This window comes from Cetorhinus maximus, chromosome 10 (assembly GCF_964194155.1).
Source record: "Cetorhinus maximus chromosome 10, sCetMax3.hap1.1, whole genome shotgun sequence".
Classification (NCBI taxonomy): domain Eukaryota; kingdom Metazoa; phylum Chordata; class Chondrichthyes; order Lamniformes; family Cetorhinidae; genus Cetorhinus; species Cetorhinus maximus.
In genome coordinates this window covers 21782265-21804638 of record NC_135888.1, presented here as the reverse complement: position 1 = coordinate 21804638, position 22374 = coordinate 21782265, and the positions used below count along the sequence as shown (strand labels likewise).

The 22374-nt window shown below is 42.4% G+C and overlaps 1 protein-coding gene across 3 annotated transcripts in view; it reads right to left on the bottom strand.

The window, feature by feature from the left end:
* The window catches only part of LOC144685522 (early estrogen-induced gene 1 protein-like), a 110046-nt gene that overhangs the window by 30646 nt on the left and 57026 nt on the right, over positions 1 to 22374 (bottom strand). For all 3 annotated transcript variants that reach the window (XM_078550112.1, XM_078550111.1, XM_078550113.1), the window contains 2 exons: positions 6043 to 6163; positions 3288 to 3317 (listed from right to left, as the gene is read on the bottom strand). In XM_078550112.1, coding sequence (XP_078406238.1) covers positions 3288 to 3317; positions 6043 to 6163 — 151 coding nt within the window. The remainder of the gene's footprint in view (positions 1 to 3287; positions 3318 to 6042; positions 6164 to 22374) is intronic.

The following is a 22374-nucleotide window of genomic DNA, read 5'->3' as shown; positions in this document are numbered from 1 at the left end:
CTGTTCTCATTACTTTTAAAATGTCCTGAGGCAGCACATACCAGTTAATGGGTTATCCCAGATCTACAAGCAGGTGTTTGCCACCGAAGAGGTTTAATTGCATACCCTTGTTAACATTGCTGATTAAAGTGACAAATTTAGACAATGCAACACTGTTTAGGAGGAGGTTATTTCAGATTGAAACAAGAGGCTCATTGTCCCAGTCTCTTCTGAGCCTATTATGAGAAAGCAGTAAATACTGTTTTAGAAAATCAAACTTCCTCTTAACTCACAATGTAAAGAACAATTTAAGCTTTCACAGATTTTCTCAAACTAGTACAAGATGTTAGCATTTTTCTTGCCACTTGTGAAAGCACCAATTTATCAACTGCAGAAAGGGCAACATAAATTTCATACTCTCTGCAACAGACGCATGTCTAGTAACTGGAGTTGGACAGAAGCGCATAGAAAAGCACCACAGGCACAAGACTGGTATGTGTTTCAGTTCCAGTATGCCACAGAAGTTGCTCAATACTTGTGTCAATGTCCAGACATTGGCACAGGCCTCCTAAAGACAAGTGGCTTCTTGACATTTAAGTTTGTAAGGAGAGGGGTGCATTATCCACAGGCTGCACAACAACTTCCATCTTCGGCTGGAAATGGTTGGCAGTCTCTAGTCATTCAAAAGAAAGAAGCACAATCCAATGGAGAAAGACTCAACAACTGTTCAAACTTGGCATTTAAGTGCTGGGGGAAAAACTTCCACAACTTGTCAGATTAATCTGAAAGGTTGAAGGCAAAAAATATGCTAAGAACGTGGAATATAACTATACAGTGGGCTTGATCTGTTCACAATTGAGATGTCGGGTGATTTTATTCCCAAGGGTGGGATGCAAGGACATTGAAATGACCTCGAGCAGTGCTTCCTGTTAGTTAATCCAGGAGGCAGTATTGGAGGTAAAGTTCTGGAAGTGTGTAACTACTCAAAAATAGCACAGAGGTAAGTCGTTAAAATGTTGGAGAGCAAGGAAAGGATTAAGATAATCGAGAATGGAGAGGAAGAGAAAGTGAAATATTTTAAAATTATTTTGGATCGGGGAAGAGAGATTGGATTTTCCGCTGTTTAATCCATTCAATCTGATACAATCCAGAATTATTGTGAAGTGATGTAAAGTCCTCTTCCATAGATGGATGTAGGCTTATAAAATGGAACAGCAATGTTATCTTTACTGAAAATAATCCCCATTTATATTTGAGGCATCTGTGAAACCAAACACCTTTTCCACTGTCCAATGTTTTGATCTATTTGGTATTCAAAATGCTGCTCTGACATCATTCACCATCTGGTTCTTGATCCGAATCTTTAGTGTTCATGAAAATAAAAGTTGGCAAGTGGGTTGCTCTGGCACAGGAGTGCTGGAGCTCAGATACACAATCCTTCATTTAATTTCTAGCTTTACCACTCACATATATATTTAATTGATATCTTAATCCTGATTTTGCCAACACTGAAGCCAAGGTATCAGATGCAGCAAATTTCCTAATGCCCCATTTCTGGGAGAAGTAAACCTCATCTGATCAATGAGTGAGTTGAAGCGGTTGGTGTTCCAGACTAGCTGATCCTGAAAGCCAACGCATGAAGAACAGCAAAGAGAATTTTGCGCGTTTTAAGAATCAGTTATAAGTGGGGAAAGGGAACATTTGAACTGCTTCAACTCGCTCATTGATCAGATGAGGTTTACTTCTCCCAGACTTGGGGCATCAGGAAATTTGCTGCATCTGATAGCTTGGCTCCAGTATTGGCGAAATCAGGATTAAGATATCAATTAAATATAAACGTGTGGTAAAGCTAGAAATTAAATGAAGGATTGTGTACCTGAGCTCCAGACAGGCACAGAACATTGGTATTTTAAGAGGTTCTGCAGTTCAAAGTTAAAATGCTTGCTCAGCATGGAAATAGTATAATATTGTACACAATAGGAACCCTTCTCTCTTTTAACCATAGTACAAAATGCAATTAACAGTCTGTGTTATTTAACTTAACCGGCCTGTTAATACACTGCACAGTCTTATTATTATTTTTCAAACATTTACAGACATGTCAGAAACTACTGCCTTGGAAGAGACTTGCTCATGGGTGAGTATTCACTATTTGCAGCAACATGACCCTTAAAAATAGTCCAACGACAAATGCGGTACATATCCAAAAACCAAATGAGGTCACACTGGAAGTAAAATACCTACGTATTCACATTCACTGCTATCTTGCAGCTTCACCATGGTAACTGCAACTGACAACATATTGTTGACTCTTTAGGAAAAATTATGTCACTGAAGACTGCATTGATCAGGAAACCATTCAATTCATTCCCTTCAGGAACAATAGGTAATATTCAAACATCACTAGGAATTAATAGTTCACCATACACCCCTTTACAAATGCATACAGATATATCATATTTTATGGTAGGCATTGCTAAGGAGCAAAGTGCTAGGAGCTCCAATTCTTGGCACAAATGCAGCAACAGCATGTTCAATTTTCCCAATCCACTGCATTTTTTAGTCACACCCCTTAATGATGGTAAGGAAACAAAGAGAAGCATTTATATTGAAGTTTATCATTATTTCTGAAAATACATCTCAGAGGACTTCACATATTATTGTGAACGTATGTAAGCAAACAAACTTTGCGTAGTTATATCCCACAAACAGGAAGGAGATGAATGACCTAATCTAGTATTTTTTGAACCAGTGTTGGTTAATTGAAGAACACTGGCCAGGATTGCAGCAGAACTCCCAGCTATTCTCCAGCATCCTTCATGTCCACCAGAACCAGTGGAACATGAAGATGAACCTTGTTTTAACATCGTCCAAAGGACAGCGCCTGTACAAGTACAGTGCTCACATATTAATTTCACCTGATATTACAGTGCAGCATGTGCTCAAATTCTAGAGGGGGAGGACTTGAACCCACTAACGTCCAACCAGAAGCAAGAATGCTACCACCTGAATCAAGGGTTCCTGTTTACTCAGTCTAGGTAGGGTTGTATTTTTCAGTCAGGAAACAGTGCTTACAGTTGAGTTGGTAAAGGTGAATATTTAGACTGAAAAGACAGTTGGCAAAAATGGTGGAGTGTTGGCTCGGTGGATCAATTCCCTCTGCAAAGTGTCTTCCTAGCAGATGTTTATTGTGTTACTCACTGATTTCAGTCACGTATAATGCAAGCATCCTGACCATGTGAACCCTGTTACTCTACATCACACTCTGTCTATGGCTTACATGTCACTATGTAGATATGTGATCTTACCTTAGAGAATGTCTTTCCGCCTTTCAGTTCCTACAACAAAACAGGAAGGAGCAACAATTATAATTACAAACTCTATTCTTACCATTGTGTGTGACTCTCAGATGGATACATGAAAGTTTACTCTAGCACACTGCCATGTGATTGAAGGAGCTCCAGAGGTGCCCTTCCTACTGAAACTTAATTTTATGTGGAAGAGTTCAAACAGGAAAAGTTTATATTTCTTAATTTCAGCAATGCTCCTATCTGAAAAGGTTTTGACAGGAAGAAAAGGACTGTTGTAACTATTATATTATTGGTATACAGATTACAGAAATGATCAATTAAGATATATCAGGGTTGAGAGTGGTTGAAGACATAAAAGGTCTGAAATTCTTTTGTCAAGAAATTATGTAATTATAGCACTTTTTATAATCTACAGTGAAATGCAAATACTTCTAGGTCACTTCAAATAGGTGGAATAAATTAGATTTCAAGTGGGTAGAAACACCATCCCTTTGTTTACCTTCTATACTGTCAAGACTGTGGACCAATGCACTTGTACCAAATCACCAAAGTGACCTCAGCATTTCAGCATTCAATGCAGTCAGTATGTTTAATATAGGATGAAGTCCATATGAACAACAGAACATGACCTTGCTGGATTATGTACGTGTGAGGAGAAGCAAGGTCTATGGCAGTGTTTTGCAAACTATTTTCCAATGTCACTACATTTTAATTCACCACCACCTTCTCAAGGACAATTTAGGGACAGGAAATAAATGCTAGCCTCGTCAGCAATGCCGACAGCCCATGAACGAGTACACAAAAAATCTCTTGAAAATTAACGCAAACCCAGGCAACCAAAAACAAAACAGCAATAAAGCAGCATAGTAACATTCATGGACTGCAGCAGTTCAAGAAGGTGGCTCACCGCCACTTTCTCGAGGGCAATTAGGGATGGGGCAATACATGCTGGCCAGCAAGTGACACCCACATCCCTCAAAAGAATAAATTAAAAGTCTCTCTCACATTGCAATCAGCCTCTTTGCCCAAAACCCACAAATTCTGCCTCAAACCCACTCGTCTTCCCAACCACCCTCCCTCCCTCTCATCACTCATCAGCCCCTCTTCCCAACAGCCTTCCACCCACTTACTCAGCAGCTCCTCTCTAAACTCTTGTACCTATTCCCTGCCCAGTCACTCAGCAGCCCCTATTGCCAACTTCACTTCCCTCCCATCCGCCCCAAATGCCAAACCCATGGAGACTCAGGCTCTGCTGCTCCCACGCCTAGGCTTTCCAATCCCCACAGAGACTCAGGCTCCATTGCTCGTGCCCCCAGCTGGGCCTGCCAAACCCTTTGGCTCCATCAAGCAGCCCTTTTGGTGGGATGAGTGCTGGCAGCTGGGTCTGAGCTGGCGCAAGGCTAAGCAGCGGCTGCTTGGGTCCTACTCCTGGCCTAGTTATCTCCTGATGGAGATTTTCCAGATTGAGACTCTCCCCTCCTGGCTTTGGCTGAGTTGGAGGTAACAGCTGAGGGGAGGCATAGGTCAGGAAAAAAATAAAAGAATAGCATTACATTCTCCAAAAGTTGGAACAGCAGAAATTTCTTAAGCCTGGATATACAAACTGTCATGAATAGCATGGCAATTTTCCAAGCATGGTGTTTAGAATGGAAAAATACGGTCACAGACTTGAATGAGTCATGCAAATCTCGTGAATCCACATTCTTACCTCAACAATCCAAAACATCCAATATAATATCCAACTCAATTTATTTATTTGGCCATTTGCTTGGCCATTCCTTTGAGCAAGGAATCAAAAAATTAAGAAAATTCAGCACAAATTCCCTGTAAGAAATAGATTTGGGGGAAGTGGAGAGGAGGAGCAAGCTGTGCATTAAAAATGAAACAACAGGGACAAACAGTTAGAATACAATCCTTCAGGCTCTAGGACCTTAAATCCATCCTGGACACTTAAGACAATATGTCCTTTCTTGGGTGTATATAATGGCTCAGATTTTCCTCTCAGCGACAAAGGAACAATTCGGCATTGACCTCGTGCAAAGTTGCCCAGAGATATTTAATGGGCTCGTCAGCAGAGATTTCTACTAAACCTGCATCTGATCCAGTGCTGCGTCCTCAAAGGGGCTATGTGGTGTCTGAATGGGGAAAGCACCAGGAGGTTCTTCAATCAATAAGATTAAAGAATCCTCACTGACATGGACTGCAAACTAGGAAGTGAAAAACAGGAACTATAAGCTACACTTAAATAATTGTGCAGGAAGCAAAGTAAAGATTGGGACATACAGACTGGATTATGAGAGAGAAAAACAGAGAACTAAAAATTTCCAAAAATATCTCCAACATTAATTTGAGGAAACTTAAGTCCACACTTGTAAAGTTATTTTAATGCCAAAGGGGCACAAGAGGGATAGCAGAAAACTGTCCATATTTCAAGATCAGCGGAACAATCTTTTTCCAGGAACACTGGGTGCCATAGGTAATTCAATAAAGTTTAGGCTTAAGATTGTATCTGGACAGAAATTTTCCTCTAACAAAACAATAAAGCAATCAAGAAGAAAAAAACCTGCGCAGGTAAAGAATGTTTTCCCTACATAGTCCATCTCCTCTGTCTGAAATTCATTAGTGTTGAGCACTCTGCACACGTGGTAGTTGGGCCATTTCACAAAACAGACATTAATAAAACTCAGTAAAACATGATCTCTAGATAATTTTTACATAGTGAGATGAAAGTCCTGGGTTCCAAGATACCCACCTTACGTACAGATACTCTGCAAATACAAGGATCTAGTACACCAGTTGCGGGATTTGCACTCATCTTGCAGATGAAATTAAATTTCTTCTTCCAACGAACACAATTCTCCTGAACTTCCTCTCTGCAAAAAGATGAAGAATTTGTTACCTAGTGCTCACATCACATTTTCATGCAAGTATGGTTTTTAAAATCAAGCATACCAAATTGGAATGCTCCCTCCCATGTCTTTTTTCTGGGTATAAATCACCCGTCCCATTCTTTACTGACAGACTCTCCTCCCCAACTACCAATGGACACCTCCGCCAGCCAAAGTTTTGAGTGCCTGTGGCTAGCTCCAAAGTCCTTACATTACTGACCAGTCTGGTGGGAGACTCCGCATTTCGTTCCTTCTCAACTGCCTCTTCCTATCGTCAGCGGAAAGGTCTTAGCCACTCTTTTAAAAAGGTGCGAATTGGAGGTTAAGATTGGGAATACAGTTGCAAGGGAGGAAACGAGAGTCTATAACTGAAGGTGTCTTTAAATACACTTGGCAAGATTAGTTCAAGGATGAATTCAGAACTGGACAAGTTACCTACTCACAAAGTGAAGTATCATTTTGAAAATTGAATATAAATCATCTGTCAAGCATCTCACACTGGCATCAATTAATGATTTTCTTCAGACACACCACAGTAACTTGCACTTATTTAGCGCCTTTAACATTGTAAAGCATCCCAAGGGGCTTTACAGGAGCATTATCAAATAAAATTCAATGCCAAGGCACATTAGGAGATATTAGGAAAGTTGACCAAAAGCTTGGCCAAAAAAGTAGATTTCAATGAGTATCTTAAAAGAGGAAAGGTAGCGAGCCAGAGGTTAGCAAGGGAATCAGAGCTTGGGGCCCAGGCAACAGAAGGCACAGCAACCAATAGTGCAGCAATAAAAATCAGGGGTGCGTGTGTAAGAGGCCAGAATTGGAAGAGTGCAGAGAGTTTTAGGGCTGGACGAGGTTACACAGCACGTCGCAAAGGCCAAATCAAGAAGAATATCAACAATGTGGCAGGACCATGAGGTCATTCTATAACAAGTAGCAACTTAATTTTTGCAATAAAGTTTCAATGGCTCGATTAGATCATGAGCTTTGATTACATAGAGTTACTGCACAGAAAAAGGCCATTCAAGCAACGAGTTCCATATTTTCACCACTCTTTGGGTAGAGAAGTTTCTTCTGAATTCCCTACTGGATTCCTTGCAAAAGTGCTGAGCTATTTTTCTATTCGAAAATAGATGGAATATTGGACAGGCTCAGGGTTAAAAATCTACAGGAGTGTCAGTCTGAAGCCTGTGGGGTAAATTTAATTAATTTAACTCCTATTCTTTTGTCAGAGGTAATGCTGCTATTGGATCTCTAACTGCTTACAACCAACATGGTTCTCTCAAGGGGCTGAAGAATGTTCAGTTTCAAATCCTGGACCAGGACATGCACAAAATTATATTCTTTATACTGGTTGCAAACATCATAAATGTCTAACTTTTCAATACAAATCACAAAAGTATGTATAACTTTCATAACAGTAAGCTCACATCAGTTCTACACAGGGTAATGGTCTATTTACCTCTATTGCAAAAATTAGCTGATGCCTACCATGTCACGCTTAAAAACTTTAAAGAAAATGTGCTATTGATTTTTGTTAAATTACTGTAGCTCAGAGTAAGAGCGCATAACTTGGTGCAGACACTGCAGTTAAATGCTCCCAGATGAGACCATTACTGGTATAAAACAAAGTGCTGGGAAAACTCAGCAGGTCTGGCAGCATCTGGAGAGAATGAAAGAGAGTTAACATTTTGAGTCCAATATGACTCTTATTACTGGTAGATTTATTCACGTCGCAAGAATGAATTAAACAACAAAACAGCTGACTGTCATGCTTTGTCCAATTGCAAAATAATTAAGGCAATGGCCAAGCACAATAATTAATCAAACTAAGTAATAAACAGGTTTTTGAAATTGCTCAGATCATCTTTAACTCCTAGACTGGGTCTGCGGCAGGTGGTGAGGAAACCAAGAGGGAAGAACATATACTTGATCTCATCCTCACCAACCTGCCTGTCCATGGTAGTATCAGTAAGAGTGACCACCGCACAGTCCCTGTGGAGACAAAGCCCCATCTTCATTGAGGGTACCCTCAATGTTTGTGTGGCACTAGCACTGAGCTAAATGGGATAGATTTTGAATAAATCTAGCAACTCGAGACTGGACATCCATGAGACGCTGTGGGCCATCAGCGGCAGAATTGTACTTAACCACTATCTGTAACCTCATGGCCCAGCATATCCCCACTTTACAATTACCACTGAGCCAGGAGATCAACCCTGGTTCAATGAAGAGTGCAGCAGGGCACGCCAGGAACAGCGCCAGGCATACCTAAAAAATCAGATGTCATTCTTGTGAAGCTACACACATGGGACCACTTGCATGCCAAATAGCATAAGCAGCAAGCAAAAAGCAACGCTGTGCGATTCCACAACCAACGGGTCAGGTCTAAGCTCTGCAGTCCTACCACATCCAGTCGTGAATAGTGGTGGACTATTAAACAAATCACTCCATGTGATATCAAGAAACTAAAGGCACTGGATGTTGCAAAAGGCTATGGGTTCTGACAAAATTCCAGCAACAATACTGAAGACTTGTGCTCCAGCTGTTCCAGTACAGCTACAATACTGGCAATGTGGAAAATTGCCCAGGCACGTCCTGTACACAAAAAGCAAGACAAATCCAACCCTGCCAATTACTGCCCCATCAGTCTACTTTCGATCTTCAGCAAAGTGACGGAAGGGGGCCATCAACAGTTCTATCAAGCAGCAGTTGCTTAGCAATAACCCGCTCACTGATGCTCAGTTTGGGTTCCACCAGGGCCACACAGCTCCTGGCCTCATTGCAGCCTTGCTTCAAATATGGACAAAAAGAGCTGAACTCCAGAGGGGAGGCAAGAGTGACTGCCCTTGATATCAAGGCAGCATTTGACCAAATGTGGCATCAAGGAGCCCTAGCAAAACTGAAGTCAAAGGGAATCAGGGAGAATACTCTCCACTGGTTGGAGTCATACCTAGCACAAAGGGAGATAGTTGTGTTGTTGGAGGTCAATCATTTCAGTTCCAGGATATCACTGCAGGAGTTCCTCAGGGTAGTGTCCTAGGCCCAACCATCTTCAGCTGCCTAACCAGTAACCTTCCTTGCATCACAAAGTCAGAAGTGGGGATGCTCACTGATGATTGCACAATGTTTAGCAACATTTGCGACTCCTTAGATACTGAAGCAGCCTATGTCCAAATGCAGCAAGACCTGGATAATATTCAGGCTTGGGCTGACAAGTGGCAAGTAACATTCATGCCACACAAGTGTTAAGCAATGACCATCTCCAACAAGAGAGAATCTAACCATTGTCCCCTAACATTCAATGGCATTATCCCTGCTGAATTCCCTTCTATCAACATCCTGGGGGTTACCATTGACCAGAAACTGAACTGGTCACTAGCTACAAGAGCAGGCAAGAGGTTAGGAATGCTGTGGTGAGTAACTCACTACAGACTCCCCAAAGCCTGTCCGCCATCTACAAGGCACAAGTCAGAAGTGTGATGGAATAGTTCCCACTTGCCTGGATGAGTGCAGCTCCCACAACACTCAAGGAGCTGGACACCATCCAGGACAAAACAACCTTCTTGATTGGCACCCCATCCACAAACATTCATTCCCTCCTCCACTGATGCACAGTAGCAGTGTGTATCATCTATAAGATGCACTCTACATAGAACTCACCAAGCTTCCTTGAACAGCACCTTCCAAACCCATGACTGCTACCATCTAGGAGGACAAGGGCAGCAGGTACATGGGAACACCACCACATGGAAATTCCCCTCCAAGCCACTCACCATCCTGTATTGGAAATATATCACTGTCCCTTGTCGCTGGGTCAAAATCCTAACAGCACTGTGGGGATACCTACACTACACAAACTGCAGCGGTTCAAGAAGGCAGCTCACCATCACCTGAGGGGGCAATTAGGGATGGACAATAAATGCAGGCCTAGCCAGCGATGCCCATATCCCATTAATGAATAAAGTTTTAAAAAAAGTGATGAGGGAGTTCTCTCTAGGATAACTTAACCATAAACAGCAGATTGATAGGTGGGAACTAATTATCACAGCTTTCTGCCAGACTCTATTGCCAGTGGATTGCAAGTGTTTTTCAACAAGGGTTCCTTCTCTAGGTTGAGCATACTGTTAGGCAATACCTCAGACCTAAAAAGGGCTTTTTTGAAGTACTTCTCCCTCTCACCCCCAACACCAAAGAAAGAGATCATAGGAGCGGCAAAGGGACTTGATCACTGCAGCTCGCCTCTGCTCAGCGGTCAGGTTGAACATCTCTGCTTAATGCTTAGTCTCGGAGTCAGATTGTAGGGCGGCCTCAAACTCATCACGTTGTGTGCTTAAATTGTATTGTTAAAAAAGGCCCAGTATGCACAAGGCTGTGAACACTTTTTTGAACCTAGGACATAGGAATATAGGACTTTGAATTTTGGATATTTATAACACAGTGGAAAATATGCTGCATTAGAGATGCTGACACCTGCTTGCGAGTTCACTAATACTAGGTTAATCATCTTAACTGATTCCATTATAGCTCCAGATTTTAAATACAACTGCACATGTAATTTAAACAGCAAACTGCTTGAAGAATTTACATTACAAATTATGTTCTTAACAAACACACTTTCAAAGAGAGGCTTGCCCAAGAGGAATAAAAATGTTAATCAATCCTACCAAGAACTTTGAAAACATATCAAAGACACAATAGTGCAAGTTTTATTAGAGCAGCAAGGAACTGGGCAGCACCAGCACAACCCCAGGCAGTTATGGCTATAGCTGTTAAAGGTGTTAGTTATAGCAGAGGATAGGTTGCAGTCTTGGAGTCTTTCCATGCAATAAATTACAATCGAGTTTGTGGGATGAAGAAGCAACTAGCCAAAAAACATCAGGCAATGTAGCAGTCACACAGAGCAGTGTGGCACAGTACAAGACTGGTCCTTCAACTATAACTCTGGAGTTTTGAAATTCAACTTAGCCTGATTACATTAAATTAAATTACTCGTCTCCAAGATTGAAAGAGCGTGAGAGGGTTGTGCTATACCTCAGTTGGCAATGTTTAAAGATGACATGAATGCAAAAACATGAAACACATTCTGCTTCACAGCATCAACATGTTTCGCATCAAACGGCACAAAATTCACCTTATGTTCGGAAAGAACTGAAGCATCCTGGTACACTGACTCTTGGGCAACAATCTTGACACAGCATAGTAACCGCACACATTCTATGTGACAGGATTGAGGGAGGAATTCACAGTAGTTGACATGATTAGGGTGAAACAAAGGAGTCTAAATTCCTTGGTGACAAACCTAACACAATTCTGGTGTTGTGCCAGAATGGAGAGGCCCAAGTGCCAAAGTAAATTCAACCTCAAGCCTCATCAAAATAGATCAGCCGAATAGCTGAAACCAATGTCAGAACCTATGGTTGGAGGGGGAGGGAGAGACTGGGGGTCTGAGGGCTGACTAGCACTGACTCAGTTGGCCTATTCGTTCAAACTCCACAAAACTAAAAAAATAAAAATTTTGACCTTTTTCAAATATGTGGGTGCAACAATATTAAATTTCAACAGCGTTTTTGGTCAGAGTGGAGAAAAATAGACAATTTTCAGTTCTTTAAATAGAATTGCCAAGGAGAATCAGTATACAAAAATTCGTAACTAGTGACCCCAGACAGAAAGCTTGAGACTTTGCAATTTGTGATAGGACTCGTCTGTGCACAAACAAAAAAAAAATGGGTTTGCACCAAAATATGTCCTCTCACTACTCCATGGATGACTCAGATGCCATTAGGCAGCACACAAACTTAGAACTGTAGCACTAGGCTGCTTCACACAGACCACAGCTGCAGAGAAAATGCAACCTCAAATCCTCTGCACGAATGCTGCATTTGGTAATCAAAACTTCATTAAATGTATTTTGTTTTAAAATTAACAAATCTGCACTATGCTCCCAGCAGCCTTGTGAATAGTTTGGCACTGAAATCAGTTTGAGAGAAGTCAAATGTAACAGAACTGAAGTTAGATTTATGAAAGGTTTGAAGTAATGCAGGGAATGAGAGATCCTCCCCCCTTCCCCGCACTGAACCCAACTCTATCCCACCCCCACCAATCCTGTTTACATATATGCAGCAAAGCCACAGGGAATCTAGAGGGATAAAGATATGCTTGGCTTCAAAATTTTGCTCAGCAAATGCAAAGTGAACATTTGCAACACGTAATGCCCTCTACACCTGCCACATCCAGAGATGTGGGAAAAATTCTCGCAACATTTAAACTGTACAGGTTTATGCTTGCTGGATATAAATTCTCAGAGTGGGAGCAAATCTTCAGGTGTTGCTTACATTAATTTTAAATCAACACTGAAATTAGTTACTTTTAAGCATCAATGTTTAACGTTAAATCGGCTGTTAATTCCATTTCATTTTGAATACGGAACTTAAAGCTTTCATTGGCATCAGGCACTCCTGATGAAAACAAACAGCATCCTTAAATTACTACAGGCATGCTGAAAACTAATTAAAGTATAGTTAATGACCCATCAGAGACAGTCAACTAACGTTTATTAGTGCAGGGGGTGGAAATGAAGTCTTCTGTAGTCTGTTGAACTAACTGTCCTGATATTACAAACTGCACCAGCATCCTGGCAATGGAAAAATTCATTTCGATTCATATCCCCTAGTCTGTCAAAGGCCAGGAACTGACCATAAGACATAGGAGAAATTAGGCCATTCGGCCCATCGCATCTGCTCCGCCATTCAATCATGGCTGATAAGTTTCTCAACCCCATTCTCCCGCCTTCTCCCCGTAACCTTTGATCCCCTTACCAATCAAGAACCTATCTATCTCAGTCTTAAATACACTCAATGACCTGGCCTCCACAGCCTTCTGTGGCAATGAATTCCATAGATTCACCACTCTCTGGCTAAAGAAGTTTCTCCTCAATTCTGTTCTAAAAAGGTCTTCCCTTTACTCTGAGGCTGTGCCCTCGGGTCCTAGTCTCTCCTACTAATGGAAACATCTTTCCCATGTCCACTCTATCCAGGACTTTCAGTATTCTGTAAGTTTCAATCAGATCCCCCCTCAACCGTCTAACCTCTATCGAGTATAGACCCAGAGTCCTCAAACGTTCCTCATATGTTAAGCCTTTCATTCCTGGGATCGTTCTCGTGAATCTGCTCTGGACCCTCTCCAGGGCCAGCACATCCTTCCTGAGATACGGGGCCCAAAATTGCTCACAATATTCTAAATTTGGTCTGACCAGGGCCTTATAAAGCCTCAGCAGCATATCCCTGCTTTTATATTCTAGTCCTCTCGAAATAAATGCCAACATTGCATTTGCCTTCCTAACTACCGACTCAGCCTGCAAGTTAACCTTAAGAGAATCCTGGACTAGGACTCCCAAGTCCCTTTGCACTCCAGATTTCTGAATTCTCTCCCCATTTAGAAAATAGTCTATGCCTCTATTCTTCCTACCAAAGTGCATGACCTCACACTTCCCCATGTTGTATTCCATCTGCCACTTCTTTGCCCATTCTCCTAACCTGTCCAAATCCTTCTGCAGCCTCCCCACCTCCTCAATACTACCTCCACCTATCTTTGTATCATCTGCAAACTTAGCCAGAATGCCCTCAGTTCCTTTATCTAGATCATTAATGTATAAAGTGAAAAGTTGTGGTGCCAACACCTACTCCTGCGGAACTCCGCTAGTCACTGGCCGCCATCCTGAAAAAGACCCCCTTATCCCCACTCTCTGGCCTCCTGCCAGACAGCCAATCTTCTAAGTACCTTGCCTCTAACACCATGGGCTCTTATCTTACTGAGCAGCCTCCTGTGCGGCACCTTGTCAAAGGCCTTCTGGAAGTCCAAGTAGATTAAATCCATTGGCTCTCCTTTGTCTAAACTACTCATTACCAGATTTATCAGGCATGACCTCCCCTTGATGAAACCATGCTGACTTTGCCCTATTTTACCACGCACTTCCAAGTATTCAGAAATTTCATCCTTAATAATGGACTCTAAAATCTTACCAACGACCGAGGTCAGGCTAATTGGCCTGTAATTTCCCATCTTTTGCCTCACTCCCTTCTTAAACAGGGGGGTTACATTAGCGATTTTCCAGTCCTCTGGGACCCTCCCTGACTCCAGTGATTCCTGAAAGATCACCACTAACGCCTCCACTATCTCTTCAGAATTCTGGGCTGTTATCCATCTGGTCCAGGTGATTTATCCACCTTCAGACCTTTCAGTTTTCCTAGCACCTTCTCCTTGGTAAAGGCCACCATACTCACCTCTGCCCCCCGACTCTCTTGAACTTTGGCGATATTACTCGTGTCTTCCACCGTGAAGACTGACACAAAGTACCTATTCAGTTCCTCCACCTTTTCTTGGTTCCCCACTACTACTTCTCCAGCGTCATTTTCCAGTGGCCCAATGTCCACTTTTGCCTCTCTCTTACCCTTTATATATCTAAAAAAAACTCTTGCAATCTTCTTTTATATTACTGGTTAGTTTACCCTCATATTTAATCTTCTCCCTCCTTATTTCTTTTTTAGTTGTGCTTTGTTGGTCTTTGCAGGCTTCCCAATCCCCTGGTTTCCCACTGCTCTTCGCCGCATTGTATGCTTTCTCTTTAGCTTTAATGCTGTCCCTGACTTCCCTCGTCAGCCATGGTTGCCTCGTCCTCCCTTTAGTATGCTTCTTCTTCCTAGGGATGAATTTTTGCTGTGTCTCCCAAATTACTCCCAGAAACTCCTGCCATTGCTGTTCCACTGTCTTTCCTGGTAGGCTCATCTCCCAGTCAATTCTGGGCAGCTCCTCCCTCGTGCCTCTGTAGTTGCCTTTATTCAACTGTAATACCGTTACATCTGATTCCAGCTTTTTCCTCTCAAATTGCAGGGTAAATTCTATCATATTATGGTCACTTCCTCCTAAGGATTCCTTCACCTTAAGCTCCCTTATCAAATCTGCCTCATTACACATCACTAAATCTGGAATTGCCTGTTCCCTAGTGGGCTCCACCACAAGCTGCTCCAAAAAGCCATCTCGTAGACGTTCCACAAATTCCTTTTCTTGGGATCCACTACCAACCTGATTTTCTCAGTCTACCTGCATATTGAAATCCCCCATGATCACTAACTTTGCCTTTCTTACACGCCTTTTCTATCTCCTGGTGTATCTTGTGCCCCACATCCTGACTACTGTTCGGAGGCCTGTACATGACTCCCATTATGGTTTTTTTACCTTTGCGATTCCTCAACTCTACCCACACAAATTCTACATCATCTGACCCTACGTCGTTTCTTGCTATCGATTTAATTTAATTTCTTAATTAACAAAGCAACCCCACCCCCTCTGCCAACCTGCCTATCTTTTCGATAGGATGTATATCCTTGGATATTTAGTTCCTAGTCCTGATCCCCTTGCAGCCATGTCTCCGTGATGCCCACCACATCATACCTGCCAATTTCAATCTGCGCCACAAGCTCATTTACCTTATTTCGTATACTGTGTGCATTCAGATACAACACCTTCAGTCCTGTATTTCCCGTCCCCTTTCTCATTGTCGTCCCTTTATCTGATGTGCTTGAAGTCAGATTCCTAGCCCTTTCCAAACACTCTGTCCTATTTTGTGTTCTGGAGAATTTAATAGCCTCTCCTGGGCTCTCCTTTCTTTTCAGTTTTTTCATAATTTTCCATGAAGTTGAATCCACCCCCCAACACACTAACCTGCTGCTTTGTTTTCCATTAGTCATACTTCTTGGAGTTTTACCCTTCCCTTCCCCCCCACTTTCGAGTTTAAAGTCCTGTTGACCACCCTATTTACCCTTTTCGCTAGAACACTGGTCCCAGATCGGTTCAGGTGCAGACTGTCCCAACAGTACAGATCCCTCCTGTTCCAATACTGATGCCAGTGCCCCACGAAATGGAACCCCTCTTTCCCGCACCATTCCTTTAGCCACGTGTTTACTTCCCTTATTCTCGCGTCCCTATGCCAATTTGCACGTGGCTCGGGTAGTAATCCGGAGATTAAAACCCTCGAGGACCTGTTCTTTAATTTAGTGCAGGGGGTGGAAATGAAGTCTTCTGTAGTCGGTTGAACTAACTGTCCTGATATTACAAACTGCACCAGCATCCTGGCAATGGAAAAATTCATTTCGATTCATGTCCCCTAGTCTGTCAAAGGCCAGGAACTGACATTTTCCCTTACGCAATCAAAACATATGTGGAGCCTTTTGTCAAGGATACATCTGTGTGCAGTAGGTGCATAAGAACAAGGACACTGAAAAGTTGGAGAAATGTTACAAAGAATCACTCCCTTCCTCCCCACCTTCAAAACAGTGCCATGCCAAAAACCTATGGAAAATGAAAGCATTCGCAGCATTTCTAAAATATTTCTGTTTCAGGGGGATCCCAAAATCCACATTAACTCATTCTGTAAAGAGAGGATACACACTTCCTGGCAACTTTTCTCCACTATAAAGTCCTGTGTCTACATTTACAATGGAAACTGCCTATGTAAACTTGTCACGTTGTAATTACCCCTCCCACCAATGTGTCTCTGTAATTACACCCTCGTACCTCCAACCTGCCAAATTTACATGGGTAATTCCCATTACACGTGTACTCAGGCATTTAGAATGGAAATATAAAAAAGAATCAAATGCATTCCTTTAAAATGAGGACTGAATTACTTTGCAACGTGGCCAAATTATTTCCAGACCTCTAATCCCACTTTATCTAATGAAAATACCTGGTTTTGATTCCTCACGTGTAACAACACTAGAGGCTGATTGGTATACCCAACTCCCTTTCTCTCTACAGGAAAACACCAAGACCAATTATGCAAAATGTTACCATTTCCAGCTTCATACACCTGGCTCTCAGCTCCAGACTGGTCCTTTACCAAAATACTCCCCTACAATTTGAAACATTTTCCAGTGTGCTAATGCCAAAAATGTTCATTTCGCAAAATTAAAACACATTTTAAAAACGAAGAAAAGCACTCGCCAGCTTCATGACTGGTTGTTATTCACAACTATTTTATTCAAATACCTTGAGGCCATAAACAGCCCGTTGCTCACAAGTTGAGATGATTCCATCTACTGAGAGAGAGAACTGACCCAACCCAACACTTCCGAAGTGGGGAGGGGGAGTGGGGGAGCCGTCCTTTTCAAAAACCAATTCAGTAGAGTTTTCATGTACTCTGAAATCAGTGGTTATCTAAATTTATTTTATTATATGCTTCATGTAAGAGAAATTCAAAACTTATGTACTGTAAGAGAAACTGAGGAAATTCTGAAATTCAAATACACCTTGTTCAAACTGATTTATTTGACACCAACATTCTTTATACATAAGCTATTTCACTCAAGGTTATAAGCCCTTGAGCTATGCAGTATTCTTGCAGAGGTTAAAAACTAGGAATGGAAAGCAGCCAAAAATGTAATCAGTAGACAGACATGCCGATGACTTTGCACATTAAAAAGGTCAGATTTTCAAAAATTCTGCAGAAGCAACATAGGTTGTGCTATTTTTAAAAGGGGCTTGATCACCTTGGAAGTTGAGAACTCCACAGGGTTAGATTGTGTTAACTGTGTCAGCCAGGCGAAATGCGTCACATTGGTCTATACGACCCAAGAAAGACCCCTCAAATCTCTTAGTGCCAGTCTGTCTAGAGTTAACTAATCTCAGTATGATTGGCAGCACAAGGGCTACAATAGTCATGTTGTCCTTGGGGTATGGAGAAAGAAAACAAAAACAACACCACTTCCCAATCTTAATTGCCAAATAACCTGAAAGAATATCAATTGAGACCAGGGTCATGCTGACTGGTGGTAAAAGCTCCCTTAAACAGCCTGCCCATTCTCGCCTGTTGACCTATGAATAATTATCACTGGGTTAGGACTCTAAAAGATGCCACTGCAGTCCCACATAAAACCACCTTGTAAATAAGTGGTAAATCGGAGGAGAAAAAGTTGAAAGATGCAGTCTAGATCACAAAATCTGTGCAATATTTGAGTGGTTAAACCTAATTATCATAAAACACTGAATACACTAATAGATTTGCAAGGTTACATATAATCTAATATTGCATCTACTTTTCAACAACTGCGGTCGTAGCAGAAAAGTAGAAAACAAGGCAATGGATACCAAATCTGGTAGTATACCACCAATGACAATATTAACACTTGGCAGGGAGAGATCACGAGTTTGTCTAAAGAACAATCCCTCCTTCCTTCTTACCTTACCTCCTCCATTAGACCACATAAATGAAAAATCTATAGAATTCAGTGACTTCAGAACAATTGTACATTGTGTTGTGGCTCTGCTGTAGAAAGAATCCCTATCACTCACAACCATCAATCCTAAGCACAAGAAGCTACAGATGCAATTACACACCAAAACCATCTTTCCTTTGGTTGATGTAGATGTAGAGTCACAACTATCATTTTACATTCAGTTATAGTGTATTGGTGATGGGGAGGTGAAAAAGTGACGAATAGTTTAGGTATCATCGTAGAGCAACGGTTCCCAAACTGTGGGTTATGGCCACAATTGAGGTCGCTGAAACAGCAAATGGGGCTGCAAACTCCCTCTCCTCCAAAACTTCAGCCCACACAAGGACCAAGGCCCAGCTGGCAACCAGCACTGCCCTTGGCTACTTAATCAAGTCTTCTGTCACTGGGGAGTTATGAAGAGTTTGGGTGAAACCTCAGTGGCCAGTAACTGTCGCATCTCATGCCCTATGCCCGTTCAGAAGCACTCCACTTTCCTCTAAGCCTGGCCCCAACCATGAGCCTGTCAGTCAGTGATGCCCCCACTGCAGAGCTGGGCCTGCCCGAGCCCAGCCCCATCACCCTGGTGCTGCGGAACAACCTGGACTGCAACATCAGCTACCTTAAGACCCTCAACCTACATTTCTGCTGCTTCCTGGTCAAGGTCCATCCCGCGACTCAGATGAACTAAGGGGCAGCAGAGTACATAAAATAACATTTTCAAAAAGTACTTTAAAAACAGATTTTCATATTTATGTGTTGTGTGTTGATTTATAATATGCAAAGTTATTGTGCTTTATTATTTTTGTTGTTGTCTGAGGGTGTGTTAATTTTCAAGTATTAAAATGGGGTTTCAATTAGAAAATAGTTTGGGAAGCACGGTTGTAAAAGCTACAGAAAGAAGCCAAAAAAGCTGGTAGAAATAATTCACAAAATTGGAGGAAAGTAGGCCCGCAACACTTAAGACCTTTTTCAGATCTGTGCTTAGAGCATGGGAGTACACTGAAAATCGAAGAGGTTTATTTTGTTCACGAGTGGTTATATGCCTCATGCTCATCTGCCGCTGTGCTATCTGCATGCTGGATGCATAAAGGACACATTTCAGCAATGTCTTTCACATCCTGAGGATGAGCTAAAGTACTTTTACAAACTGTTTCTGAAGTGCAGTCACTCATGTTATGCAGGCAAACGTGAAAGCCAAATTGCACGCAGCAAGGCTATAGTAATGAACAGACAGACAACCCTGTGAGCTACAGTTTGGTGTCATTCAACATAAAATTGTTACTGGTTATTTGAGTACGGCAGCTATTTTGGTGCTTCCACTTCTGGGCCAATCCAAATAATTAGCCAGAAGTACAATAGCTTTAAAATAAAAGTACAGAAAATGTAGCCTGAAAATAGCGTATGAATAAAATGGTTTTATTGGCAAACAAAAATGTGACAGCAGTCCCTCAGGGAATATTTACTCAAAAATAAGGGGAACTAAGAATATGAAGGTTTCAAAAGTGGTTTAAACAAAATGCACAAAATACAGAGTTGAACTTAAGGAAAAAAAGAAAAAACTTAAAATGCAACATACGGAACTCCCAATTGTTTCCTTCCTGCAAGCAAACATTTAGACAAGGTTAAATATTGCAGCTATAAGCATCCACCACTGAGTCATCTATTTAGTTAAGTTTGAGATCAATTACACAACAGAAAAGAAAAAAAAAATCTGTTGGAGTTGGTCATGGGTGTTGAGACCTTTGCCTAATGTCATATGATTTTGTCACAAAAGTATCCTTTTTTACTAATCATCGGGGGGGGAGGTGGTGTAGTAGTATTGTCACTGGACTGGTCATCCAGAGACCCAGGGTAATGCTCTGGGTACCCGGATTCGAAACCCACCATGGCAGATGGTGGAATTTGAATTCAATAAAAATCTGGAATTAGAAATCTAACGATGACCATGAAACCATTGTCAATTGTTTGTAAAAACCCATCTGGTTTGCTAACATCCTTTAGGGAAGGAAATCTGCCATCCTCACCTGGTTTGGCCTACATGTGACTCCACATCCGCAGTAATGTGGTTGATTCTTAAATTCCCTCTGAAGTGGTGTAAGTAAGTCACTCAGTTGTATCAAACCACTGAAGAGTCAACAGGAATGAAACCAGACAGACCACCGGGTATGATCTAGGCACTGGAAACGACAACAGCATACACAGCCCTGTCAACCCTGCAAGGTCCTCCTTACTAACGTCTGGGGGCTTGTGCCTCTCACACTAGTCAAGCAACAGCCTGACATAGTCATACGCACAGAATCATACTCTCAGATCATGCCCCAGACACCACCATCACCATCCCCAGGTATGTCCTGTCCCACTGGCAGGACAGACCCAGAGGTAGAGGGAGAGGCACAGTGGTTTACAGTCGGGAGGGAGATGCCCTGGGAGTCCTCAACATTGGCTCCAGCCCCCAGGAAGTCCCATCAGGTCAAACATGGGCAAGGGAACCTCCTGCTAATTACCATGTACCACCCTCCCTCAGCTGATGAATCAATGCTCCTCCATGTTGAACATCACTTGGAGGAAGCACTGAGTGTGGCAAGGGTGCAGAATGTACTCTGGGTCACGGATTTCAATGTCCATCACCATGAGTGGCTCAGTAGCACCACCACAGACCAAACTGGCCAAGTCATTATTGATATAGCTGCTAGGCTGGGTCTGCGGCAGGTGATGAGGGAACCAACAAGAGGGAAAAACATACTCTACTTCATCCTCACCAACCTGCCTGCCACAGGTTCATCTGTCCATGACAGTATCGGTAGGAGTGACCTCCATCATTGTGGAGATGAAGTCCCGCCTTCACATTGAGGATACCCTCCATCATGTTGTGTGGTACTACCACCATGCTAAATGGGTTAGATTTCGAACAGATCTAGCAATGCAAGACTGGGCATCCATGAGGCACCATAGGCCATCACCAGCAGCAGAATTGTACTCGACCACAACCTGTAACCTCATGGCCCAGCATATCCCCCACTCTACCATTACCATCAAGCTAGGGGATCAACCCTGGTTCAATGAAGAGTGCAGGAGGGCATGCCTGGAGCAACACCAGGCATACCTAAAAATGAGGTGTCAGCCTAGTGAAGCTACAACATAGGACTACTTGCTTGCCAAATAGCATAAGCTGCAAGTGATAAACAAAGCTAAGTGATTCTAGAACCAACAGATCAGGTCTAAGCCCCGTAGTCCTACCACATCCAGTCATGAATGGTCGTGGACAATTAAACAACTCACTGAAGGAGGCGGCTCTACAAATATCCCCATCTTCGATGATGGAGGAACCCAGCAAATCAATGCAAAAGATAAGGCTGAAGCATTCACAACAATCTTCAGGCCACAAGTGCTGAGTGGATGATCCATCTCGGTCTCCTCTGGAGGCCCCCAGTATCACAGATGTCAGCCTTCAGCCAATTCAATTCACTCCACATGATATTAAGAAACAGCTGAAGGCACTGGATATTATAAAGGTTATAGGCCCTGACCATATTCCAGCAATAGTACTGAAGGCTTGGGCTCCATTACTTGCCACACCCCTAGCCAAGCTGTTCCAGTATAGCTACAATACTGGCATCTGCCTGGCAATGTGGAAAATTGCCCAGGTACGTCCTGTCCACAAAAAACAGGACAAATCCGACCCAGTCAATTACTGCCCCATTAGTCTACTCTCAATCATCAGTAAAGTGATGCAAGGGGTCATCAACGGTGCTCTATCAAGTGGCACTTGCTTTGCAACAACCTGCTCATTGATGTGCAGTTTCAGTTGCACCGGTTGGTTGTTGGAGATCAATCAGCTCAGTTTCAGGGCATCACTGCAGGAGTTCCTCAGGCTAGTGTCCTAGGCCCAACCATCTTCAGCTGCTTTTTTAATGACCTTCCCACCAT